The sequence below is a fragment of the Thalassophryne amazonica genome, chromosome 5, assembly GCF_902500255.1.
Source record: "Thalassophryne amazonica chromosome 5, fThaAma1.1, whole genome shotgun sequence".
Lineage (NCBI taxonomy): Eukaryota > Metazoa > Chordata > Actinopteri > Batrachoidiformes > Batrachoididae > Thalassophryne > Thalassophryne amazonica.
Genome location: NC_047107.1, coordinates 14,813,771 through 14,841,394, shown reverse-complemented (window position 1 = coordinate 14,841,394; position 27,624 = coordinate 14,813,771). Strand labels below are relative to the sequence as shown.

At 40.0% G+C, this 27,624-nt stretch overlaps 1 protein-coding gene across 1 annotated transcript; it reads left to right on the top strand.

The window, feature by feature from the left end:
- On the top strand, positions 1-27,356 carry LOC117510126. Its single transcript, XM_034169736.1, has 9 exons — positions 1-690; positions 2,460-2,552; positions 4,283-4,476; positions 7,686-7,799; positions 10,917-10,991; positions 11,277-11,467; positions 13,650-13,804; positions 20,403-20,510; positions 27,126-27,356. Exons 1-5 carry the CDS (start codon positions 210-212, stop codon positions 10,932-10,934), a joined length of 900 nt encoding a protein of 299 aa, XP_034025627.1. The 5' UTR covers positions 1-209; the 3' UTR covers positions 10,935-10,991; positions 11,277-11,467; positions 13,650-13,804; positions 20,403-20,510; positions 27,126-27,356.
- Positions 27,357-27,624: the final 268 nt, after the last annotated feature.

The following is a 27,624-nucleotide window of genomic DNA, read 5'->3' as shown; positions in this document are numbered from 1 at the left end:
GAGAAGTTAAGAGAGCATGTGACTCCTACAGAATACAGACTCCTACAGAATACAGACTGTCAAGTGAGAGCCTTCTTGCACAAATAATTGTGTTCAATAAGAGACGAGAAGGAGAGGCATCACATTTAACCCTTGAGACATATCTCAAAGCAGACAAAGGCCCTTTAAATAAGGACATTTATGAGACTCTATCAACTGTGGAGAAACAAATGAGCAAAAGACTCACACGTTTGGTGACACGTGGAAAGAGAGGGAGAAAAGTACCCATCCTACTTCTTGAGCGCACAAAAGAGTCGCTTGACTTCATGGTTGAAAAAAGGAGCGAAGTTGGCATTCTTGAGGAGAACCCATTTCTGTTTGCAAGGCATGGCACAACAACTAATCTTCGTGGGTGCGACTGCCTAAGAAAATTTGCAGAAGAGAGCAAGGCCAACAACCCAGAACTGCTGAGGTCAGCAAAGTTGAGGAAGCATGTTGCTACCTTATGCCAGCTGCTCGACCTCAGCAACCAGGAACTTGAGCAAGTTGCTCGTTTTATGGGGCATGACATCAGAGTCCACTACGAGTATTATCGGCAGACGGATAAAACATTTCAAGTGGCCAAGATTGGCAAACTTCTGTTTGCCATGGAACACGGAGCAAATTCACTGAAAGATAAAAGCCTGCAAACACTGGACTCTGTTATCAGCAGTACGTACATTTATTAAGATAAAATTTAAAAGTCTTACCTCTTGCAATTACATTGTCTCTTTGACTTTCTGTCCATTCTGTGTGTACGAGGTCTGTCAATAAAGTATAGGTCCTTTTTATATTTTTTTCAAAAACTATATGGATTTCATTCATATGTTTTTACGTCAGACATGCTTGAACCCTCGTGCGCATGCGTGAGTTTTTCCACGCCTGTCGGTGACGTCATTCGCCTGTGAGCACTCCTTGTGGGAGGAGTCGTCCAGCCCCTCGTCGGAATTCCTTTGTCTGAGAAGTTGCTGAGAGACTGGCGCTTTGTTTGATCAAAATTTTTTCAAAACCTGTGAGGCACATCGAAGTGGACACGGTTCGAAAAATTCAGCTGGTTTTTGGTGAAAAGTTTAACGCTTGATGAGAGATTTTGAAGTGATACTGTCGCTTTAAGGACTTCCCACAGAGCGGGACGTCGCGCAGCGCTCCCAGGCGACGTCATCAGCCTGTTTCAAGCTGAAAACCTCCACATTTCAGGCTCTATTGATCCAGGACGTCGTGAGAGAACAGAGAAGTTTCAGAAGAAGTCGGTTTCAGCATTTTATCTGGATATTCCACTGTTAAAGGAGATTTTTTTTAATGAAAGATGTGCGAATGGATTACAGCGTCGGCTCGCAGCTGCCGCGACGCGCTGCCACTGGAAAAACACCTCCGTGTTGATAACCATTTGTAAAATCCAGGCGGCTTTTGATGGCTTTCAGTGGAGTATCTGAGAAATTGTTTAACAGCTAGGCATGTTCCAACTTGTCCTTAAGGCTTCCAACAGAGGTGTCTTTCCAGTGGCGGCGCATGTCCGTTCGCACGTCTTTCATTAAAAAAAAAAATCCTTTAACAGTGGAATATCCGGATAAAACGCTGAAACCGACTTCTTCTGAAACTTCTGTTCTCTCACGACGTCCCGGGTCAACAGAGGCTTAAATGTGGAGGTTTTCAGCTTGAAACAGGCTGACGACGTCGCCTGGGAGCGCTGCGCGACGTCTCGCACCGTGGGAAGTCCTTAAAGCGACAGTATCACCTCAAAATCTCTCATCAGCCGTTAAAATTTTCACCGAAAACCAGCTGAATTTTTCGAACCGTGTCCACTTTGATGTGCCTCACAGGTTTAGAAAAAATTTTGATCAAACAAAGTGCCAGTCTCTCAGCAACTTCTCAGACAAAGGAATTCCGACGGGGGGCTGGACGACTTCTCCCACAAGGAGTGCTCACAGGCGAATGACGTCACCGACAGGCGTGGAAAAACTCACGCATGCGCACGAGGGTTCAAGCATGTCTGACGTAAAAACATGAATGAAATCCATATAGTTTTTGAAAAAAATAAAAAGGACCAATACTTTCACTGTTGGTTATCCCAAGGTCAAAGAGGAAGCGTAGAGGTGACCGAGCTTAGGCAGGCAGGCTGATTCTCTCTCTGCTTTTAAATCTTCTCTTAAAACACATTTCTTCTCTTTGGCTTTTAACGCAGCTTGACACGTGTTGTGTGTTTTTTTTTTTTTTTTTTTTTTTTTTAGTGTTTCTGCTTTTAACTGTGGTTTATTTATTTATTTTAACTTGCCTGTTCTTGTTGTGTACAGCGCTTTGGTTGTTTGTATTCATTTTAAAGTGCTTTATAAATAAATTGAGATTGAGACTTTATTGACAGACCTCGTATCCTTATTTATCTGCATATTTTCTACTTTTAATTTAAAAGAAACTTTACTAATTTACTGTAAATATTTTCACAGGCAAAAGACCTGCAGCCACCTCAACCAAACGTTCGCAAGCTGTCAAAAAGAGAAGGATCTCAGATGCACGTGGTCAACTGGAAGAGCATGATGGTATGAAATACAAATCATAAAAATCTTACTGCTATTGTGTTAATGCTGCTGCTGGATCTGAAACTGCTTGTTCTGTTAGACCTCAGTGCTGCTTTTGATACTGTTGACCATAAAATTTTATTACAGAGATTAGAGCATGCCATAGGTATTAAAGGCACTGCGCTGCGGTGGTTTGAATCATATTTGTCTAATAGATTACAATTTGTTCATGTAAATGGGGAATCTTCTTCACAGACTAAAGTTAATTATGGAGTTCCACAAGGTTCTGTGCTAGGACCAATTTTATTCACTTTATACATGCTTCCCTTAGGCAGTATTATTAGACGGTATTGCTTAAATTTTCATTGTTACGCAGATGATACCCAGCTTTATCTATCCATGAAGCCAGAGGACACACACCAATTAGCTAAACTGCAGGATTGTCTTACAGACATAAAGACATGGCTGACCTCTAATTTCCTGCTTTTAAACTCAGATAAAACTGAAGTTATTGTACTTGGCCCCACAAATCTTAGAAACATGGTGTCTAACCAGATCCTTACTCTGGATGGCATTACCCTGACCTCTAGTAATACTGTGAGAAATCTTGGAGTCATTTTTGATCAGGATATGTCATTCAAAGCGCATATTAAACAAATATGTAGGACTGCCTTTTTGCATTTACGCAATATCTCTAAAATTAGAAAGGTCTTGTCTCAGAGTGATGCTGAAAAACTAATTCATGCATTTATTTCCTCTAGGCTGGACTATTGTAATTCATTATTATCAGGTTGTCCTAAAAGTTCCCTAAAAAGCCTTCAGTTAATTCAAAATGCTGCAGCTAGAGTACTAACGGGGACTAGAAGGAGAGAGCATATCTCACCCATATTGGCCTCTCCATTGGCTTCCTGTTAATTCTAGAATAGAATTTAAAATTCTTCTTCTTACTTATAAGGTTTTGAATAATCAGGTCCCATCTTATCTTAGGGACCTCGTAGTACCATATCACCCCAATAGAGCGCTTCGCTCTCAGACTGCAGGCTTACTTGTAGTTCCTAGGGTTTGTAAGAGTAGAATGGGAGGCAGAGCCTTCAGCTTTCAGGCTCCTCTCCTGTGGAACCAGCTCCCAATTCAGATCAGGGAGACAGACACCCTCTCTACTTTTAAGATTAGGCTTAAAACTTTCCTTTTTGCTAAAGCTTATAGTTAGGGCTGGATCAGGTGACCCTGGTTCCCATGATGCACTGTTTCTTTCTCTTTTTGCTCTGTATGCACCACTCTGCATTTAATCATTAGTGATCGATCTCTGCTCCCCTCCACAGCATGTCTTTTTCCTGGTTCTCTCCCTCAGCCCCAACCAGTCCCAGCAGAAGACTGCCCCTCCCTGAGCCTGGTTCTGCTGGAGGTTTCTTCCTGTTAAAAGGGAGTTTTTCCTTCCCACTGTAGCCAAGTGCTTGCTCACAGGGGGTCGTTTTGACCGTTGGGGTTTTACATAATTATTGTATGGCCTTGCCTTACAATATAAAGCGCCTTGGGGCAACTGTTTGTTGTGATTTGGCGCTATATAAAAAAAAATTGATTGATTGATTGATTATGCTTATTCATGAGTTTTACTGTTGATCTGACTGATTTTGAATGTATAATCTTCTATATAAATCACTGAAAAGATGGGGAAAAATATTTTTTTGCATAACTGATTTGAAGCTTTTCTGTACAAGTATAGTATACCTGAAAGATGCATGCATCAACAGATGGAGAACAGCTGTCCTCCACAAGCTCATCAGCTCAGGGGAAAAAGATGACTGTCCCAACACCAAGAGATGATTCTGATGAGGCCTCTGCAGCGATGTCTTCTGTAGAGAGTCTACAACAAGACGTGAAGATTATGGTGGTTCTGAGGAGGAGGATTGGAGCAATGACATCAGTCAAGGCACTGAAGACACAGGTAACACTCTGTGTGACTTGAATCTGGTTTCTGAGCCATTTCATTCAACAACATGCCCTGGCACAGTTGTAGAGTTGCAGCAAGACAGCAACAGAAAGAAGACAATGTCATGAATTTATAGCAAGACTGGCCCAGGCCCTGAAAACATGGATAATGTTTTTGTCTGACTCATATTTCACTCGTGTTTCGTGTTTTTGAGAGTCAGATTATAAGGATTTTCAGTTTGTCAAAACATTTTCTTTTATACAGTTCTTAAGTTTATTAGACCACCTGTAGTATAACAAACTTGTTTCAATTTAAGAATTTCATTGTTGTTCATTGATAAAATGACAAATTGGAAAAACAAAATGGTCCTTGTTGAAAAATAACCAAAAATGTCAACATCTTTTGTGATCACCTTTGGTGTGGGTCACTAGCTGCATTCTTGCTGGTATTGTTTTTAAGTAGTTTTGCAAAGTCTCTTTATTCCAAATATCACATAAAAATGTAATTTGCTGCTGCATTTCCGTTTGCATTTTTGGGAACATTAAACTTAAACATTTATGCATAGAAACAATAGTTACAGTATTTTAACATAAAATATATATTTTTCCTAAGATCTTGCATATGTACTGTGGATTAACCATTATACAAACATAGATATTTGGGTAAGCAGAAATACTATTAAACTATGACTGCAAGTAGTCATATACGGGCCCTCGTTCTGCACGACCGCCTACCCAGGGCAGTGCATCCCCTTGTGACCAGATGTGGGCATGTGCGTACAGGGGCAACCACTCATCATACAGTTTAGTTAGTTAAAATTTCAAGCAAATCACACAATGCCTGAAGGAGTTATAACTTGTTGATGGGTCGTCCACTAGGGGGCGCTCAGTGTACCAACAGAGGGGTCAGGTGTGTTCAGGGGCCAACTGTCTTCACACATGAAGTTTCAAGTCAATCAGGCAAAGTATGAAGGAGTTATCATGAATTGAGGTTCCATGGCGAACTGTCAAAATGGCGGCGCCACAGCGGCCACACCCTTCAACATCGAGAAAAGCTTTCGATAAATTTTGGTCAGTATCATCTCTGAATGCTGTGAGAAAATTTGAAGAGCATTGGATAAAATCCATAGGTGGAGTTCGTTCAAATACGTGTGGAAATCATGCCAAAATGACAAGAAAATTCAAAATGGCCGACTTCCTGTTTGGAGTAGACCAATGGTGCAAGAGACTTTTTTGTGCATCTTCTAAGAACGGAATTTCATGGCGAAGTGGTGATATTCGGCACGCCGCCACATGGACGCCATTACTCGTAACTTCACGGCGATCATCGCCTATGTTCACCAACTCATTCTGCATGTTTTAGAAGTGGAAGGAAGTTGATGGGGTTATCTATGTGACATCAATGCCTGTTTAAGTATAATGTTCCATAGCAAAGGGTCAAAATGGCGGCACCATAGCGGCCACCCCCTTTGACAGAGAAAAGCTTTCGATAACTTTTGATCATTATCGTCTCAGGATGCTGTGAAAGAAATTTGAAGTGCATTGGACAAAATCCCTAGGAGGACGTCGTTCAAATACGTGTGGAATTCACGCCAAAATGACAAGAAAATTAAAAATGGTCGACTTCCTGTTTGGAGTAGACCAATGGTGCAAGAGACTTTTTTTGTACGTATATGCAAGTCACACGTGTACCAATTTTCATCTCCGTACTCCAAAAAAAAAAACCCTATGGGGAGGGTTTTTTGAAAGCTTAAAGGGGGCGCTATTGAGGCATTTTGGCCCAGCCGTGAGCGACGCCCCTATGAATTGTAAGAGGTTGTCGTGCTTGACCTGTGTATCAATTTTCATGATGATATGACAAAAAATTAAAGCTGTCAAAAGGAAGAATGTAACTTCATGGCGACTGGGCAATATTCAGCACACCACCACACGGATGCCGTTACTCATAACTTCACGGCGTTCATCGCCTACATTCAACAACTTGTTCTGCATGTTTTAGAAATGGAATGAAGTTGATTGGGTTAAGTATGTGACATCAGGACCTCTTAAAGTAAAAATAGGACATTTCCCGCCACCACCGGGGGGCGCTACGGCGGAGGTGGGAACTTAATATATGTAGATGTTCAGGGCAAGTTTGAAGACTCTACGATGAAGTATGTGGGCGTGACAGCCGTTCGAAGTGAAACGGTGTGCTCCGAAAAGCTTGCCAAAGTTTGACGAGCCCTACCAGCCACGCCTTTTGATCTAATTAGAATATTTTGGTCACCATTGTGTCGTGATGTTGACCAAATTTGACAACTATTGGATGAAATCCCTAGGATGAGTTTGTTCAAAAGTAAGTAGTGGAAATGGCCAAAAACGGCAAATTACCTCAAAATCGAAACTTAAAATCAAAATGGTTGACTTCCTGTCGATATTTCACCATGACGGTAAGAGACTTTTTTTTTTTGGTGCGTCCTGACATGGTAAATATGTGTACCGAATTTCGTGAGGCTACGATGAAAAAACCCCAATGTGGAGGGGTTTTTGAAAATTGCTAGGGGGCGCCATTTCACGATTTTACTGCGACCATGTGCGCGACCCCCAAAATATCGAATTTTGGATCCGGCCGGATGACTTTGCCAAATTTTAGTTTTTGAGCATGGGAAGAGGCCGAAATTTTCGATTTCAAAAGTGAGAATAATAATAATAAACAGCGCAATTACAATAGGGTCCTCGTAGGACATTGTCCTACTCGGGCCCTAATAAATAATAATAATAAACAGTGCAATTACAATAGGGTCCTCATAGGACTTTTCCTACTTGGGCCCTAATTATAGCAGCACACTTTATACTGGGTGTGGTCTAATACATTTGTTAAGGACTGTAGATGGAGACCATGAGAGGAACACAAAATGAAGAACTACTGAAAATCATGATCTTTAACACTGGCCCAAATTTAGTAATTTTTTTATATATATATTTCTTCACATTCCAAAATCTCAGCAGTCAAATACAAATGTCTATCCTTTACCATATAGACTTAAAGTATAAATACTGTGCAATAATAATATCCTGAATGGTGTTTTGAACATTTGCTATAAATGGATAAAGATGATGTAACCATGTTTTCTACAACTTGCTGTAGCTTTGACGTTGTTACAAATACATATTTTTAAAGCTCTGTACAGCATTTGTAATTTCTAAATATCAACTGTTTGATTATACCATTTTTATGGGGCACAGTTGTACAGGAGCCACACTCAACTTCTGAAAGATCATCTGTTGACAAACCAAAGAGGATGGCAACTGCTCAACTGGATGATGGTGATGATGAAGATGGCAGTGACCCTGAGCATGGTAAGCAGTAAAAAATCTCATTCTATGGCTGTTCAGTGTGTTTGATTATTTTTCTTGTCCTCTTTAACATGTAGAGGTGCTACACTTTACTAAGTGGTGGAGTTTTGTCTTCACCTCCTCGCTGTTAATTTTGTGTCTTAAAGTTTACTTATCTTTTTGTTTAGTGAGCCTTAGATTGCATCAGTTGAATTTTAATACTTTATAGAACAGTAATCTATTACCATGTTAAATACAAAAAGGTCAGCAACTTGTGCCTAGTGTCTTGACTAATATTGCTTTTCTAATGACAGATTTTGTTTTCACATCTTGTCAACATAAAAGACCACAAACGTAACATATTGACAGGTGACTTTCAAGGGATTAGGTCAATAACTGACTGTCCCTAACAAAATGTCGCCGACCCTAACTTTTTTCGATGCTCCCGATCCTGTCCCCTCCCCATAGTTTATTATACTGGCTGTCGATTAAAAAAATATACGATGCGGCTCAGTGTCTGTGTGTTCTGTGTCACACGTACACCACCAAAGCCATATGTAGCCAAATGTTGTTAATCTCTCTGTCTGTCTCTTTTATTAATCTCTCCCCTCTTTCTGCTACTTTCGTCTCTCGACTTCAGTAGTGCGTATTGGACAAATGCTCTCCTGAAGTCGCTCTGAGACTGTTAGTGCAAAGTTAACATGAACATGGGGAGACTGAGGATTTGAAGTGTGGTGCAACAGGCGCTGATTCTGTGTCTCCGGATCAAATAAAAAAAAAACGCTCGCGTTCGGCTTCACTTGTTCTGGTTTGAACAGAACGTGAAGGCTCGAGTCAGGTCAAGCTGGATTTGCTGGTCCCGATTACAGCTCTCGTGAAATGATGCTTTATACGGCAAAAAAGCGTGTTCCAACGATTTAATATGAATATTAAATCTATATGGATGGTTGGAGTCAAGTGAGAATAGGCTCTTCAACATCAATCTACCGCAGATCTAACACCTGCACTCTTTGGCACCTTTTAATACTAGTACGTATTAAATTAAAGTGTCTAAAAGTTAACAGATTGATCCTTCGTTGTCTTTTTCTGGAATATAAATTCATTCAATGAACAAACAGAAGTTGAAATTTATTACAGTCTTTATCGCTCAAGATATTTTTCATTCCTTAGGCTATGTATTAAATTAAAATACTTCAATTTAGTATGGATCTTTCTTGTATATTCATGTTTATGAAGTTGGATTTCCTTCATTTTTTATGGGTTTCTATATCACTACCTGCAGGTGGGGGTGTCATCGGTGCCATCCCGACTCACTGTTGCCTACACTCGAGCATAATTCAGGCCTATATTTACATCTGTATTCAGTAAACATTCTTAAAGTAGACCTGCATTGAAATAAAAGCGGTCAGATCTTTGGACCAAAAAATGACTTATATTTACACATAAGATCCTTCTGAATGTAGTAAAGTAAATCTGCAAGCCCAGATTTGTCATTCAACGGACAAATCTTCATTTAAAAATAACAAATTTACAGCTAACATTTAGCCCTCCGCAAAACTGTTACCTCATCATGGATGCTGCCGAGATGTCACGGAGAAGACCCTCTCCCAGCATGCATTCCGCGCGCCAACTGTAATTTGTGGATTTACGTCAAGTTTCATCTGCACCTTTTTCTTGTCTTATATGGAAGGATCTACTTTTTTTAAACTTCATATTGTCTTGGGGTACACTTGGTGAGTACACATTTCTTTTATTTACGCTTGAAAATTATTTTGGGGGACTTTTTCATAGACCCGTTTGAGTGGTGTTGCATTGAAAATCTACTGTCTTTCGCCTCCGGTGAACCGTTGTGGGCTATGGAGGCGAGACCCGCAAAGAATTCAAGTCATTAAAAAGATATAAATCTCTCTGTGGCCACGGAGCTCTGCGGCTCCGATTACGAGACGTGCGGCGCTGCACATTTTGCCGCAAGTCTGTCCTTGCGAGCAACAGGTGTCACCAGCTGATTCGCATCATAATGGCGAGCGTAGTCTCTGGACTTGTGCCAAGGCTGCACCTCCATTCAGTAGAAAGAGCCGTGTCTGCGGCTGCACAGCAGACACGGGGGTGTGAGAGGCCTGCGGTGGACTTTAACGAGCGCATGCACCCGTTAAGCGCAGGAGAGAGAGAGAGAGAGAGAGAGAGAGAGAGAGAGAGAGAGAGAGAGAGAGAGAGAGAGAGAGAGAGAGGGGTGTGGGGGAAGAACGTCGCCTGCTGTCGATGTCGCCGCTGATCTGAGCATGTATCAGAGCTGTATCTCACATTCATTGCAGCTTACTTTTGGATGTTGAAACCAGGATGTGTATAACAGTAACATTACTAACAGATAAAATCAATTTCAATGCGGGATCGGGCTGAAGGCGGGAGCGCGTCGTCTCGTCCCTGACGTCATGGAAATGATACGGATGTACAAACTGTTTTCACAGAGGGTTAAATTTTAGCTGCATATTTGTCATTTTTAAACGAAGATTTCTCCGCTGAATTACAAATTTGGGCTTACAGATTTACTTTACTGCATTCACAAGGGTCTTATAAATACATATCAGCTATTTCTTTCTTTCTGAAATCTGACCACATTTATTTCAATGCAGGTCTACTTTAACTACTTCAAAAAGATTAAACGCTCAAATGTTAAGTCCAAAACATCTTAATTAGTCAAATCAAAGACAACATTGGTTTAATAGTATTAAAAAGGTGAATGTTAGCTCCGTCACTTGCATATGGTATATATATATATATATATATATATATATATATATATAAACACTACCTAACCTAATTTCTTTTGGGGGGGGGCATGTTGCCTGAAACACACTTTTTTTTTTTTAGGCCTTATCTGAAGCAGAACATTTACGATTATCGGCAAATTGTCACACCCATAAGATTCTGTCTGATCACGCTTTTATGCAATGGACTTGTTGTAAAAACTACTTTTATAATATGGCTGTGTTCTTGAAAAGGCGAAAGGGACAGAAAAAGGTCTGTCAACAAGCAAAAGAAATGTGTAAAACGAAAGCATCAACACGATGACTCTGAGTTCATGCAATAAATACTTGTGTAAAGTAATCGGTTTTAATTACACTACTATACTGTCTCTGTCAGATGAAGAGAACAGACTGACTGCTGGCCCAAAATTCCCTCCAAAGGGCCGTAAGAAGACTGCAGGCAATGATGATGGTAAGACGTATTCGATGAATTTCTTTGGCATGTTTCCTCAGAACAATACAAGTGGGACTTACTGCACAAGTCACTGAATCACAGTTGATGTGGTCATTTTCAATTTTAACGCAATCATTTCCCCAGCCTTAATAAAACTATTGTCTTCAAGTTTGAATGAGGCGAGAGGGAGATAAATCTTGAAAGTAAATAATCTAGAAGTAGATGGGTCAGTAATTATATGTATTTATATTTCACTTGCAAACAATGACTTTAAACTCATTTTTTTCCCCCCATATACTTCAGAAATGGTGGTCAAGAAGAAAGTTAAGAGACCCTGGAATGACCAGGAGAGAAGTGCAGTTGGACGACGCCTTGCCAGGTTCATCACGCTGAAGAAGGTTCCAGGAAAGCAGGACTGTCTGATGTGCATTGCCAAAGAGTCTCCAGTCCTAAGAGCGCGGACGTGGAAAGACGTGAAATATTTAGTGAAATTGGTAAAGCTAAAAGAAAGCTTGCATTCTGAATTAATGAACTGCATTAGATGTGGTTGTAGTTCTACAACCAGTTATGTATTACTAGTTTAAGAATCCCTTAAACTCATGTCGCATTTTCTGTTATAGAACATTGACAGTCACTTTTTTCCCTGTTTGTGGCTGATGTTGAATATTTGAGCCATGCATTGATTTGCATGAGCTCCATTGTGGTTCCATTGAGCAGGCTGGGCTTTGTGGTGTTCACAAGTGCCTGTGCATTTTCAGTTTTAAAAATCACATTTACCTTTTTTTGGATTAATAAAATGTGAGGAAAAACTGCACTTTTGATATTTTGTAGTACTTAAGAATGGTGTCACAGACATCTGTAAGATATTTTGTCAAAAGTATTTCAAAGTATTAGGACATTAGGTAGTATACGTACATATAAAAATACATGACTGTAATATAAACATTTTTAGATTAACTGGTAATAGACAATGTTACACTTTTAAAGTAACTTGCCTAACACTGATAATTGGTAAGCATATCTTTAAGAAAATCAATATTCCATGCGGTACCTTTTGACAAGCAGAAATAAAACACTTCTCCCTGCTTAAATAACAAATTTGCTCTTTTAATCAATTATTTCAATAAATATAATGGCCCTGTTAATGGTAACAATTTACAAATGGTGCTTTTGTCATTACAATTTACATTAAATATTGAGCAATGGATACTGTATCGTAGTTGACCTATTTTAAATCATAAAGTGTTGTGTCCTCACTTTGATGGTGAAAAACTTTTTTCTAAATCTTGATGTTTTCTGTAATCTAAAGCAGTGTTTTGGATAAGGGCTCTCCCTTGTGGCCAAAAATAATTATTGCGTTTTACAACACCAAGCAGAACTGGTGGTCGTCACTTTGTGGGTATATTTACACAGTCCTCACTATGTAGCAAGTACAAGAATGTGTGTGTGTGTGGGGGGGGCGTACATGCAGCACACGCACATGTGCGAGACACCTGCACCACGTGTGTTGCTTTTTGCAACGCCACACTCATGGGGGCACTTAGACAAGTTTCACATGCTGCTCGAAAGTGATTGTCTACTGACTGTTTTAGAGAATGTGTGGCCATTCGCACAAGTGTCAAGCGAGCCATGTTGGATGTTCCTGTGTGTCACCTGTAATTTGGCCGACACCTGCCACGAGAGGGATCGAATGGGCTCTCACAGGGCACACTCTGTCTTTCAGCTGCTGGTGTGTGCAAGTAGTTATAGTGACAGCTGTATGAGGCGTTAGAGTCAGCTCCGATTTTACATGAATTACATACGTTTGCTGCTTCGTGCGCAATTCGACCACATTCATATGTGTGAAGGGGCCCTTAAGAATCGGAATCGAATTGATTTTTTTGAAATTTGAGTCGATACCCAGCCCAACTCACTGCACTATTGAACAGCAGTATAACATGTTTATACGGGTATATAGGAAAAAATTATACTCAGGAAGTATAAAATGCCACTTGCACAAACATACATACACACACACATATTTCGGGTATCAGTATCATTTATATATACAATGTAAACGTGTTTCCCAAAGCACCATTAAAGCTCCATTGAAATTGAAAATTGAGAAGGGGAGAGAGCACTCTCCTTTCTCCTTAACGCTATAAAAATAAGGCTTTGAAAGTCTATAAAAAAATAAAAGTACTTAATTCTTTCACCAAAACATCAAATTTAGGCTTTTGTAGGCTTAGATACACCTTCTGGCAAATTGTAGCTGCACTTTCAGGTCTTCTTTTAAAGATAATAATAATATTAAAGCAAACAGCTCTGGTATCAGAATAGTATCTGTATTGGCAGATATCCAAATTCAGGTATCGGGATCGGGTCAGAAGTAAAAAATTGTGGATCAGTGCATCCCTGATCAGTGTGTAATGTGTAATGTGCTCATAATGTGGTTTTAGTCTCCACTGGAAAGTTTCAGACAAGAATTAATATTTCCACATCTATGGACACATGACACAACTGTATACCAATATTTTGGTAAATATGGGCCAATTTAGTGCATATTGATATGATTTTATTACATCGAGTTAAAATAAGAATGAGGCTTCCGTTTAGAGTTCTAATGTTTAATCTCACATTGAACACAATCTCTACAAGATAATTCTGTGAACGAGTCTTTGTGTTTCTTTAAAACAGAGTAAAGTGTGACTGACTGCCAGCATATGAGGTCATTATGATGAATCAGTTTTCTCAGAGGGAATCGTGTTCACTCATCAAAATCTCAAAGCAGAGATGGCAGATGGACCAAAAGTACAGGATGAGGACCTAAAGCTGGACCTCCAACTGATGAGGTCAGATACAACACTGTGACATCATGAACAACTTGAAGTGATATTGCCTGTTTTTGAAAGAGAAAAGAAGAATTGATGACAATTTAAAAGTACAACCATCATCTGAGAGAAGCAACATGTTAGAAATCAAGCTGACTATTAGTTTGAACACTTTCTCATTCAGAGGTACCAGATGTAGGTGCTTCATAAAAACCCTTCATGTTGTTACATCTGAGTGCCAAGAAATGGAAGTTTTAAGTGTTTGTGCACCTCTGAATATTGGAACCTACAGATCAGCTTTGAATTGTTCTGAAGGAGAAAACTTAAGGCCCGGTCACACGGCACTTAACGAAGGGCAACGAAGCCCCAACAAAACAAGAAATCTGGACTTTGGCTTTTCCATCTGCATCAGATGCTCAAAGCACTTTACACATTAATGCCTCACATTCAACCTGATGTCAGGCTGCTGCCGTGTAAGGTGCTCACTACACACCATGATCAACAAGGGGATTAAGGTCCTCGCCCAAGGGCCCTTAGTGATTTTCTGGTCAGGGTGGGATTTGAACCAAGGATCCTCTGATCTCAAGCCCGATGTTTCAACCACTAGTCCATCACCTCCCCTTCGTTCCTGCAGCTGGCGCTTCATCAGGATTTTTAAAAAATTTTATCAAATGCCACCAAAAACTTCAATTTGTCCATATTTAGTTTTGCTGTTTTTATCGTTTGCGTAATTTTATCATTTTAGCCGAATGTTTTCACACAGTACAGAAGCTGGTTTGTGAGCACTTTTGTGGAGGAGAGATGCAGCTCCTCCGTGGCGGTGTGGTGTGGGGCTTCTGCTACAGCGTGTGATGTGGCGAGTGCTGCCGCGGTCTTGTGGTGGTGCTGGCCGGCCAGGAAGAATTTCATTGGCCTCTCCACCATCGCACTGCAGTCTGTGATCATGGTGTTGTTCCCGCACTGCGCGTTGCTGCACAAAATGTCCGGCCAGTGTCCCCTCAGGACCTGCAGCATTCTGTCCATGAACTCTGCAGGGCTTGCTATTCTCTACCCTGTGCAGAGACAAGAGCCTGCTGGCCCTTTCAGTCTGACAGTTCAAAAGTTTTGAGGAAGTGATACTTCCACGTATTTGTTCGCAGGAGGGGGACTTTGCAGGAGCGCATCAGCCTTGGCTCTGTGTAGCTGCTGACAGCCGACACGATTGTTGATGGCTGCGTATTTGTTCGCAGCAGGAGGCTTTGCAGGAGTGCAGTCAGCCTCGTTTGTTTCCGTGGAGCTATTTTGTGTCGTCTGCTGTGATCTCTCGGGGCGACCTGCGCCTCCATTTGTGCAAACCAGACAACAGTTTACAGAAGCATGACTTTGATGCATCAAGTATGGAAAAAGTTCCAGCAGGAGTGGACATTCTCGTGTGAACAGCTTTGATCCACAGAGGTGTGACATATGAAAATGGAAAACCCAGTGTTTGAATGTTTCACTCGCTGAATCATATATGAGGCAGTCCTTTTGTGCGCGCACTACAACATATCCAAACACTGAATGCATTCATCCAGATTGAATCAGCTGGAGAGAAGGTGAGGCGTGTGTGTGTCTGATCCACGTATGCAGCGCCTGTGCATGCGTGATCAGAACTGGTAATCTAACTTGCGCACGTGCGTGACCGACTGCTTGATCACACAGCTGCAGTGCCAGTGATCAGAAACACCAGGGTTTTGAAAAAAAAAACTGCAGAGAGAGACAACGCTATTTGTCTCTCTCTCTTTCTCTCAATGCTGAAACAAGAGACGGACAGTTTTAAGTTTGCTTGTGACTTTAATTAGCAGTACTTTCTCTCTTTATTTTTTTTTTTTGGGTGGGGGGACACAGAAGGACTTTGAACTTTGCGATCTGATGTTCCCAGTCCTGACAAGGAAGCAGTGTGTCCTGCTGTACATTTTCAAACCTGAGTGCCATTTTATTTGCAGTGTTTTTTTTTTTGTTTTTTTTTTAAGTGAGGCATTTTGTGAATGTTTAGCACTTCCAATTTATTTTTTTTATTGGAGCAAGAAGGAGCATACAGAGCATCGTCAGAGTCCGAACCAGACAGTGAGGATTCTGATGATGAATGAGATGATCTCTCTTTTGTTCTGGATGAGGAACCAGAGCAGGTGGATCCACCGATGTGCGCACAGATCTGCACAGTGGGTCAGATCACACGCTTCTGTTTGCAATTTCTCCAGGACTTGGCGCTGGGACGGAGCTTATAGTGCCTGAGTCCTGGAACACAGAGATGCAGACACACACTGTTCCAACAGTGGCTCCAGGTGTGTTTCGTTTAAAGGATCGAGATGTTGGGATTTTATCTATTTTAGTTGTCACTTTGGATTTTTGTTTCTCTACTAAAGACTCTTATTGCACTGTTTGAGTTGTCACTTTTTGGATTTTTGGTTCTTCACTAAAGACTTTTGTTGCCATTATTGTTTTGTTGTCACCTTGGATTGTGTTAACATCTATTTTCTCCTAATCACCTAGGTAAAATAAAACCCTGAGGTCTTCAGTCCTTCTGTGTCCGCTGCCTTGCATTTTGTGGTCCAACCTTGTTTTGAGTGGTTTGAATCACAACATCCTTAGCTTTGATTTTATTTTGTTCCTCTTTTGTCTCTTTTGCGCTCTTGGTTTGCAGGCTACTTGGTGATAAAGTTCGTTCATCCACCTTTTCTCAATGATTTGTGACTTTTTTACTTTATTAACCTTACTCAGCCCCGCCCACCTTGACAACAGAGGCATTTCCGTTTTGTCTTAGGACTTCCGGTGAGCCGTTTTCAATATAGAACAATGGAAGATACTACATGGGTAGAAACAAAGCTTTTTGAAAAGCTCAATGGGTTCAAGTCTGGCTCACCCACGGGTCATAACAGAGTGGGAAGATGACATGAACAAGTGGCCCTCGATTATTTTTAACTACTTTGTGTTGTCACTCGGTGTGGACGGTTGTGCTATGAGAAACTACGAGCTTCACACCGCTGTGCTTGTATAAAAGCATAATTAAGTTAAAATACTACCCGACAAGTAGTACCACCATAATGCCAAGATTACCTAATGTTAATATAGGTATGGTGTTATTTCATGCAGTGTTTAGTTGTATCAAACGCCAGAAAATGACTTAATAAGATAGCAGCTAATGCTACAAACACAGCTTACCCATTTATCTCACTAGCATCCACCGTGGCTTCTTCAATGGAGCGTTGTAGTCCAACCATTTCTCTGGGTAAAGATCTAGTGGTGTGAGTTTTTTCTCCATAAAATAAAAAGAACAGACAGGGACGTTTGGGTGGATTTTTCAAATTCAGCACCTTTAGCCAGCACCGGAGATCCTCGTCTTTCGATGTAGGAGGGAACAAGTTAAATGCTGGTCCACAGCACTCAGATCTCTCCTTTCCATGTTCAAAACATTGTTCTGAAAGTGATAGTTTCCTTTTCTTCCAGTTGTTGTGGCACTAACGAACTGAACAATGAATGCTGCTCATGATTGGACATTTCTAGCGTACTGTGTTCCCACGTAGCTAATCATCGACTCAGTGGCAAACCGGAAGTTGCTTGACAAAATGGAGCCGCCCACCCTGACTTCCTGAATACGGTGAATTTCCTTCATCCAGGAAACATCATATGCCATGTGACTGGGCCTTTAAGGAGACTGTAAAATTTTTGTGCAGTTTAAGATTAGAACTATTTTAGTTACAGACAGCATCAAATAGGACTGTTTGTCAGAGTGTTTGGCTTCGATTCACATTCACTCATGAAAACTGAATAGAATTGCAGACTGATGCATGAAACCAGTGTGATGAACTTGTTACATGGTCGACTCCCTGCAGTCTCCGTTTCCTCTCTCACATGATGATTTTAACTGAACTGTCACTGTAAAAGTTTGCATCCTCTCCAAGTCTCAGCAACTTTTTTTTTGTTTTTTTTGCCTCATTAAGCTTTCTGTCTGTAATTTTCACCTTCAAAGATAAGTGTGGAATGTTGTACAACCCCAGTTCCAGTGAAGTTGGGACATTGTGTAAAATGTAAATAAAAACAGAATACAATGATTTGCAAATCCTCTTCAACCTATATTCAATTGAATACACCACAAAACAATATATTTAATGTGCAAACTGATAAACTTTATTGTTTTTGCAAATATTTGCTCATTTTGAAATGGATACCTGCAACACATTTAAAAAAAAAGCTGGGACAGTGGTATGTTTACCACTGTGTTACATCACCTTTCCTTCTAACAACACTCAATAAGCATTTGGGAACTGAGGACACTAATTGTTGAAGCTTTGTAGGTGGAATTCTTTCCCATTCTTGCTTGATGTACGACTTCATTTGTTCAACAGTCCGGGGTCTCTGTTGTTGTATTTTGCGCTTCACAATGTGCCACACATTTTCAGTGGGCGACAGATCTGGACTGCAGGCAGGCCAGTCTAGTACCCGCACTCTTTTACTACGAAATAAGCAGGGATGCTCTGAAAAGTCGTTGCTTGGATGGCAGCACGTGTTGCTCCAAAAGCTGGATGTACCTTTCAGCATTGATGGTGCCATCACAGATGTGTAAGTTGCCCGTGCCATGGGCACTAACACACCCCCATACCATCACAGATGCTGGCTTTTGAACTTTGCGCTGGTAACAATCTGGATGGTCTTTTTCCTCTTTTGTCCGGAGGACACAACGTTCATAATTTCCAAAAACAACTTGAAATGTGGACTCGTCAGACCACACCACACTTTTCCACTTTGTGTCGGTCCATTTCAAATAAGTTCAGTCCCAGAGAAGGTGGCGGCATTTCTGGATGTTGTTGATGTATGGCTTTCACTTTGCATGGTAGAGTAACTAACAGGTCTGTCTCTCACAGACCTGTTAGTTTTTCTTTAAGAAGCCCTCCCATTCTGCACTCTGTATCTGTATTAATTGCACATTTTGAACTTGTTACCTACAAAAAAAAAAACACCTGTCCGCACACTCAATCCATCACACTCCAACCTATCCACCATGGCCAAGACCAAAGAGCTGTGTAAGGACACCAGGGACAAAACTGCAGACTTGCACAAGGCTGGGATGAACTACAGGACAACAGGCAAGCAGCTTAGTAAGAAGACAACAACTGTTGGTGTAGTTATTAGAAAATGGATGAAACAGAAGATGACTATCATTAGTCCTCAGTCTGTGGCTCCATACAAGATCTCGCCTTGTGGGGTAAGGATGGATCTGAGAAAGCACAGAACTACACAGGAGGACCTGGTCAATGACCTGAAGAGACCTGGGACCACAGTCACAAGGATTACATTAGTAACACACTATGCTGTCATGGTTTAAAAGCCTGCAGGACACACAAGTTCCCCCTGCTCAAGCCAGCACATGTCCAGGCCCATTTGAAGTTTGCTAGTGACCATCTGGATGATCCAGAGGAAGACCAAAATAGAGCTTTCGTGTTTGGAAGATGAGAACAACCCAGAGAACACCATCCCAACCATGAAGCATGGGGGTCTAAACATCATATTTGGGTGCACGTTTCTGAAAAGGGGACAGGACAACTGCACCGTATTGAAGGGAGGATGGACAGAGTCGTATCGTGACATTTTGGCAAACAACCGCCTTCCCTCAGTAAGGGTATTGAAGATGGGTCGTGGTTGGGTCTTCCAGCATGACAGTGACCCAAAACACACAGCCAGGGCAACTAAGGAGGGGCTGTGTAAGAAGCATTTAAAGGTTCTGGAGTGGCCTGACCAGTCTCCAGACCTGAACTCAATAGAATATCTTTGGAAGGAGCTGAAACTCAAAACCTGAAAGATCTGGAGAAGATCTGTATGGAGGAGTGGACCAAAATCCCTGCTGCAGTGTGCAAACGTGGTCACAAACTACAGGAAACGTCTGACCTCTGTTTCTTAGTTTCTGTACCAAATATTAAGGTCTGCTTTTCTGTTGTATCAAATACTTATTTTATGCAATAAAATGCAAATGATTTATTTAAAAATCATACACAATGTGACTTTTTCACAGTTGAAGTGTACCTATGATAAATATTACAGCCCCTCTCCATTCTTTGTAGGTGGGAAAACTTTCAAAATCGATAGTGGATCAAATACTTATTTGCCTCACTGTGCTCACTGTCAAAGTCCACAAAACATACTGATTTCACACTGTAAAAAAAAAAGTTTTTTTCCCATTGATTTCAATAAAGTGACTTGAAAGGCGTGACCTGAGATGATGTCACCAAAGTTCATAGTCCTGACAGCTTGAGGTTTCTGAGCGTTTATCAGCAGCAGGTGAACTCATGCTAATTTCTCCATGTTTATGACTTAATTTCTTTGGATATATGGCACCAACAATAAAATGAAATGCATCAATATTTCCATAATTCTTTATTTATTTAGAATAGTCAGCTCATTTGACATTTTATTTACTGGTGACACGCACTTTAAGACAGGAAATGTACAGAAATCAGTTTTTCAGCAGGTACTTAGATTTGATGCCATTTATTCCGATAATGTTCTGCTGCTCCGTGTTTTTCCATCCAAGACTGAAAAGTCAAAGAAGAATCACTAAATCACAGCATATGTCCCCCTGATTGTTCCTGTCCTGTTTCTGTTTCAGTTGCTGGCTCTGGTTTTGAAGAAGAAACTGACCTCAAAGCCTCAGAGCAAATAAAGGAGATCATCATCCTTAAATCTGAGCAACAGCAGAAGATTTGCCCAGCAACAGGTGAGCAGTGCAGCTCTGCAGAAGAAAACGTGATTTTGCTTGTCATGGTAACGTCTTGGGTCGTGGGGCATGTGTGCACAGACTAGAGTCCCTTTATACAGAGAGTAGCCACAACTGTGAACACGGCGCTAATTGTGCTGAACAACCAAATGAACCTTTTATCAATCAATCAATCAATCAATTTTTTTATATAGCGCCAAATCACAACAAACAGTTGCCCCAAGGCGCTTTATATTGTAAGGCAAGGCCATACAATAATTATGTAAAACCCCAACGGTCAAAACGACCCCCTGTGAGCAAGCACTTGGCTACAGTGGGAAGGAAAAACTCCCTTTTAACAGGAAGAAACCTCCAGCAGAACCAGGCTCAGGGAGGGGCAGTCTTCTGCTGGGACTGGTTGGGGCTGAGGGAGAGAACCAGGAAAAAGACATGCTGTGGAGGGGAGCAGAGATCGATCACTAATGATTAAATGCAGAGTGGTGCATACAGAGCAAAAAGAGAAAGAAACAGTGCATCATGGGAACCCCCCAGCAGTCTACGTCTATAGCAGCACAACTAAGGGATGGTTCAGGGTCACCTGATCCAGCCCTAACTATAAGCTTTAGCAAAAAGGAAAGTTTTAAGCCTAATCTTAAAAGTAGAGAGGGTGTCTGTCTCCCTGATCTGAATTGGGAGCTGGTTCCACAGGAGAGGAGCCTGAAAGCTGAAGGCTCTGCCTCCCATTCTACTCTTACAAACCCTAGGAACTACAAGTAAGCCTGCAGTCTGAGAGCGAAGCGCTCTATTGGGGTGATATGGTACTACGAGGTCCCTAAGATAAGATGGGACCTGATTATTCAAAACCTTATAAGTAAGAAGAAGAATTTTAAATTCTATTCTAGAATTAACAGGAAGCCAATGAAGAGAGGCCAATATGGGTGAGATATGCTCTCTCCTTCTAGTCCCCGTCAGTACTCTAGCTGCAGCATTTTGAATTAACTGAAGGCTTTTTAGGGAACTTTTAGGACAACCTGATAATAATGAATTACAATAGTCCAGCCTAGAGGAAATAAATGCATGAATTAGTTTTTCAGCATCACTCTGAGACAAGACCTTTCTGATTTTAGAGATATTGCGTAAATGCAAAAAAGCAGTCCTACATATTTGTTTAATATGCACTTTGAATGACATATCCTGATCAAAAATGACTCCAAGATTTCTCACAGTATTACTAGAGGTCAGGGTAATGCCATCCAGAGTAAGGATCTGGTTAGACACCATGTTTCTAAGATTTGAGGGGCCAAGTACAATAACTTCAGTTTTATCTGAGTTTAAAAGCAGGAAATTAGAGGTCATCCATGTCTTTATGTCTGTAAGACAATCCTGCAGTTTAGCTAATTGGTGTGTGTCCTCTGGCTTCATGGATAGATAAAGCTGGGTATCATCTGCGTAACAATGAAAATTTAAGCAATACCGTCTAATAATACTGCCTAAGGGAAGCATGTATAAAGTGAATAAAATTGGTCCTAGCACAGAACCTTGCGGAACTCCATAATTAAATTTAGTCTGTGAAGAAGATTCCCCATTTACATGAACAAATTGTAATCTATTAGACAAATATGATTCAAACCACCGCAGCGCAGTGCCTTTAATACCTATGGCATGCTCTAATCTCTGTAATAAAATTTTATGGTCAACAGTATCAAAAGCAGCACTGAGGTCTAACAGAACAAGCACAGAGATGAGTCCACTGTCCGAGGCCATAAGAAGATCATTTGTAACCTTCACTAATGCTGTTTCTGTACTATGATGAATTCTAAAACCTGACTGAAACTCTTCAAATAGACCATTCCTCTGCAGATGATCAGTTAGCTGTTTTACAACTACCCTTTCAAGAATTTTTGAGAGAAAAGGAAGGTTGGAGATTGGCCTATAATTAGCTAAGATAGCTGGGTCAAGTGATGGCTTTTTAAGTAATGGTTTAATTACTGCCACGCCTGTGGTACATAGCCAACTAACAAAGATAGATTGATCATATTTAAGATCAAAGCATTAAATAATGGTAGGGCTTCCTTGAGCAGCCTGGTAGGAATGGGGTCTAATAAACATGTTGATGGTTTGGATGAAGTAACTAATGAAAATAACTCAGACAGAACAATTGGAGAGAAAGAGTCTAACCAAATACCGGCATCACTGAAAGCAGCCAAAGATAACGATACGTCTTTGGGATGGTTATGAGTAATTTTTTCTCTAATAGTTAAAATTTTGTTAGCAAAGAAAGTCATGAAGTCATTACTAGTTAAAGTTAATGGAATACTCAGCTCAATAGAGCTCTGACTCTTTGTCAGCCTGGCTACAGTGCTGAAAAGAAACCTGGGGTTGTTCTTATTTTCTTCAATTAGTGATGAATAGAAAGATGTCCTAGCTTTACGGAGGGCTTTTTTATAGAGCAACAGACTCTTTTTCCAGGCTAAGTGAAGATCTTCTAAATTAGTGAGACGCCATTTCCTCTCCAACTTACGGGTTATCTGCTTTAAGCTATGAGTTTGTGAGTTATACCACGGAGTCAGGCACTTCTGATTTAAAGCTCTCTTTTTTTAGAGGAGCTACAGCATCCAAAGTTGTCTTCAATGAGGATGTAAAACTATTGACGAGATACTCTATCTCACTTACAGAGTTTAGGTAGCTACTCTGCACTGTGTTGGTATATGGCATTAGAGAACATAAAGAAGGAATCATATCCTTAAACCTAGTTACAGCGCTTTCTGAAAAACTTCTAGTGTAATGAAACTTATTCCCCACTGCTGGGTAGTCCATCAGAGTAAATGTAAATGTTATTAAGAAATGATCAGACAGAAGGGAGTTTTCAGGGAATACTGTTAAATCTTCTATTTCCATACCATAAGTCAGAACAAGATCTAAGATATGATTAAAGTGGTGGGTGGACTCATTTACTTTTTGAGCAAAGCCAATAGAGTCTAATAATAGATTAAATGCAGTGTTGAGGCTGTCATTCTCAGCATCTGTGTGGATGTTAAAATCGCCCACTATAATTATCTTATCTGAGCTAAGCACTAAGTCAGACAAAAGGTCTGAAAATTCACAGAGAAACTCACAGTAACGACCAGGTGGACGATAGATAATAACAAATAAAACTGGTTTTTGGGACTTCCAATTTGGATGGACAAGACTAAGAGTCAAGCTTTCAAATGAATTAAAGCTCTGTCTGGGTTTTTGATTAATTAATAAGCTGGAATGGAAGATTGCTGCTAATCCTCCGCCCCGGCCCGTGCTACGAGCATTCTGACAGTTAGTGTGACTCGGGGGTGTTGACTCATTTAAACTAACATATTCATCCTGCTGTAACCAGGTTTCTGTAAGGCAGAATAAATCAATATGTTGATCAATTATTATATCATTTACCAACAGGGACTTAGAAGAGAGAGACCTAATGTTTAATAGACCACATTTAACTGTTTTAGTCTGTGGTGCAGTTGAAGGTGCTATATTATTTTTTCTTTTTGAATTTGTATGCTTAAATAGATTTTTGCTGGTTATTGGTAGTCTGGGAGCAGGCACCGTCTCTACGGGGATGGGGTAATGAGGGGATGGCAGGGGGAGAGAAGCTGCAGAGAGGTGTGTAAGACTACAACTCTGCTTCCTGGTCCCAACCCTGGATAGTCACGGTTTGGAGGATTTAAGAAAATTGGCCAGATTTCTAGAAATGAGAGCTGCTCCATCCAAAGTGGGATGGATGCCGTCTCTCCTAACAAGACCAGGTTTTCCCCAGAAGCTTTGCCAATTATCTATGAAGCCCACCTCATCTGTCTTCAGCGTTTTTGTTTTTAAATCAGTAAACCACATAAAGCAACTCATCCAGGTACAGGTACTATCAAAATAAATATAAAAATAGTTAAGCTATCAAATTTACATGAATTTACAATTTATGATGATTTTTAAAAAAATTAATTTAAATCCTGATTTATGCTCCTGCCACTCTGTAACACTGTGTCATACAGTGACGTGCGTGACAGTTTTTTAAAGTTCTCCATTGCTGGAATATGCTTTATTCTGGATTATTTGACCCTCAACAAGCTTTTCTTTCTACAATCATCACCTCCAATTCAAAGGTAAGCTGCATAATTTCATCTTTTTTCCATCTATTCTGCCAAATTTATGTGATCCTGAAATGTAATCAGCATGCGCACTGTAAAAACTACTAAAATATGAGAGGAAAGAGTGAAAGCAGAAAAGTGTCAAATCACAGCCTTTGCGCTGTAAGAGCACGGTGTGAAAAAATAAGTGGTCGGGCTTTTAATCACAGAAATGACTCCGGTCCCACTTTCCTCAAATCGGCGAGTGTCAGAGCACTGAACTTTAATTTTGTACCTCTGTTACTGTGCATGTCCAGACTGCTTAGGGTTTTTAATGGAAATACATTGCGATCGGACAGGACATTTTATCTGATGTGAGCGAAAAATCTGTAATATACAGTGTTTAATACATGGAAAACAATACAAAAACATTAGGACTTTTTTTGTCCGGTGACCAGTGGTGTCAAAAGTACACACATTTGTTACTTAAGTAGAAGTATAGATACTGCAGTTTAAAAACACTCTGGTAAAAGTTGAAGTATCAACTTGACCTCTTTACTCAAGTAAAAGTGAAAAAGTATGTGCTCCAAAACCTACTTAAAGTACAAAAGTATAAAGTAACCTTTAAAAAAAAAAAAAAAAAAAAAAAAAAAAGGTAGATGCCACTATATGAATTGAAAGCTTAATTTAAAAACTGATTCGTTCTACGTGGCCCAAAACTCCAAATTACCCCCCAACACCACCTGCATGCAAATGTTTAAATTCTAGAAGCTCTGAAATGCAATCTGGGACTATTCCAGATAATAAACTGCAGTGAGTGCAGCATCCATTTAGTGAAGGAAAAAAAAAACAAAAACACAACTTTCCTTATTCAAATTAATTCCAGTAGTATTCTGCTCTTACTAGGATGCAGCAGTTTTCTAGTTTGGCAGATAATTCTGGAGAAAATCACTGAAGAAATTAACAAATTGAAAATATGGTTTGACCGAAACAAACTGTCATTAAATAAGACAGGGATGAAATGGAGGTGTAAAAGTCACTAGGTGTTCACAGGAAACATTTATTTATGTATGTATGTATTTATTTATGTATGTACTCGTATGTATTTATTTATGTATGTTCATTGCTTTTATATTTTCTGTTGTGTTTCTATTCAGGTTCTTTTTGTCTCTTTCTCTAAAATTGTATATAATAATCATTAGATTATTAATATATAAACAAAAATAAATGTAAGAAATATTACAATTTGAAAACAAATGCACCCAAACGTGATGAGAGCTGCAATTGCTTAATGCTAAGTTTTAACATTGAAAATGCCATAGACATGCTAACGCGTTAGCGTCGCTCCCATTTTTAAGTTATAAAATACATCTATCAACTGTTTCAGAAGACCATAACAGGTCGGTTTAACATAGAAAAGGTAAATAATACTCAGACGTATGCTCTTTAGGGTTTTAGCGGGGGAAAATTAAGCGAAAGAAAGAAGGAATACACGAAGCAATAGGTCAAAGCATTGCTTCAATCTGCGAACCACTGCTTCGATTGGTGCACGGTTCAAAGCAAAGCCGCGCTGCAGAAAAGCTGATTACAGGCGCACATGACGTGAAATATATACATATATAAATATTAAACTGAAGCCAAGAGTAACGAGGCTGTTTGTTTTAAAAATGTAAGGAATAGAAAGTACAGATACTTGTGTGAAAATGTAATGAGTAGAAGTCAGAAGTAGGCAGAAAAATAAGTAATGGAGTAAAGTATAGATACCTAAAAAGTGTACTTAAGTACAGTAACGAAGTATTTGTACTTCGTTACTTGACACCTCTGCCGGTGACTGCGAATATCCGGTTTATACGATGACAGTTTAGGTGTGTTTTACTGTACATGGGACTGAACAATAAATTTACCTCTCAAAACTTTGACATTGAAGTCGCTTCCATCCCACACAGCTGACTTTATTTTTCTTCTGTTCAAATCTGAAAGGAATCTGTACAACTTAAAGCCCTTGTTGTGTCTATTTATGCATCCAAATGTACAGTAACCCGGCATTTTCAGAGAATAAATAAATAAATAAAACAGCTAGATTTACATGTAGACAGATTAACGGCGAATGCTGTTTTGGCTCTAAGATGGCGCCACGAGTCACGTGACAATTTTTTTTTTTTTTTTTTTTTTTTTTTTTTTTCCCCGGCTCGTCATGTCTCTACTCTCTGAATAAAGGGACTCTAGCCCAGACATGATGATGTAATGTCTGTCAGACTTGGTCCTCGTGTGCACTGGAAACAGAAAAAATGTCCAACCTGCTGTTTAAACTTTCTAATATATTTGTAACAGTGCAGCACTTTTCTGTGATAATTAAAACAAACGTGACATCAAATACTGTTTGCCTCAAAATGTTTCCAAAAAGCTTTGATCATTATTTGCAGAAAAACATTTAATTTCATATTTATTTTTCATTTGGTCTGAACTGCCATTCTTGACTGTTAGCTGCCTCCTCCTTTCTCTTCTGACCTCTTTTTGAACGTGTATTCTTCTTCTGGGATAGGCTCCAGCCCCCCACAACCCTTGATTGGACTAAGTGGTTGAAGATGAGTGTGATAAACCAGATTGAAGAGCAGCACAGACAAGAAATTCAAAAGAAAATTGTATGTACAGTGTACCCGGAAAATATTCACAGGGCTTCACTTTTTCCACATTTTTTGTTATGTTACAGCCTTATTTCAAAATTGATGAAATTAATTTTTTTCCCCTCAAAATTCTACACACATTCCCCATAATGACAATGTAAAAAAAAGTGTTTTTTAGATTTTTGCAAATTTATTTAAATAATTAAAAAAAAAAACACTCAGAAGTGGCATGTACAAAAGTATTCAGTCTTTGCCATGAAGCTCAAAATTGAGCTCAGGTGCCTTCTGTTTCCATTGATCATCCTTGAGATGTTTCTACAGCTTAATTAGACTCCACCTGGGTAAACTCAGTTGATTGGACCTGATTTGGAAAGTCACACACCTCTCTACATATAAGGTCCCACAGTTGACAGTGCA

What these genes read in the sequence shown, in the direction of transcription:
- LOC117510126 (XM_034169736.1), top strand. Translation starts at nt 210, where the DNA reads ATGAGCAAAAGACTCACACGTTTGGTGACACGTGGAAAGAGAGGGAGA. An exon ending in ACTGGACTCTGTTATCAGCA is followed by an intron (nt 691 to 2,459) that starts GTACGTACATTT and finishes ATATTTTCACAG; the next exon opens with GCAAAAGACCTGCAGCCACC. An exon ending in TCAACTGGAAGAGCATGATG is followed by an intron (nt 2,553 to 4,282) that starts GTATGAAATACA and finishes ATGCATCAACAG; the next exon opens with ATGGAGAACAGCTGTCCTCC.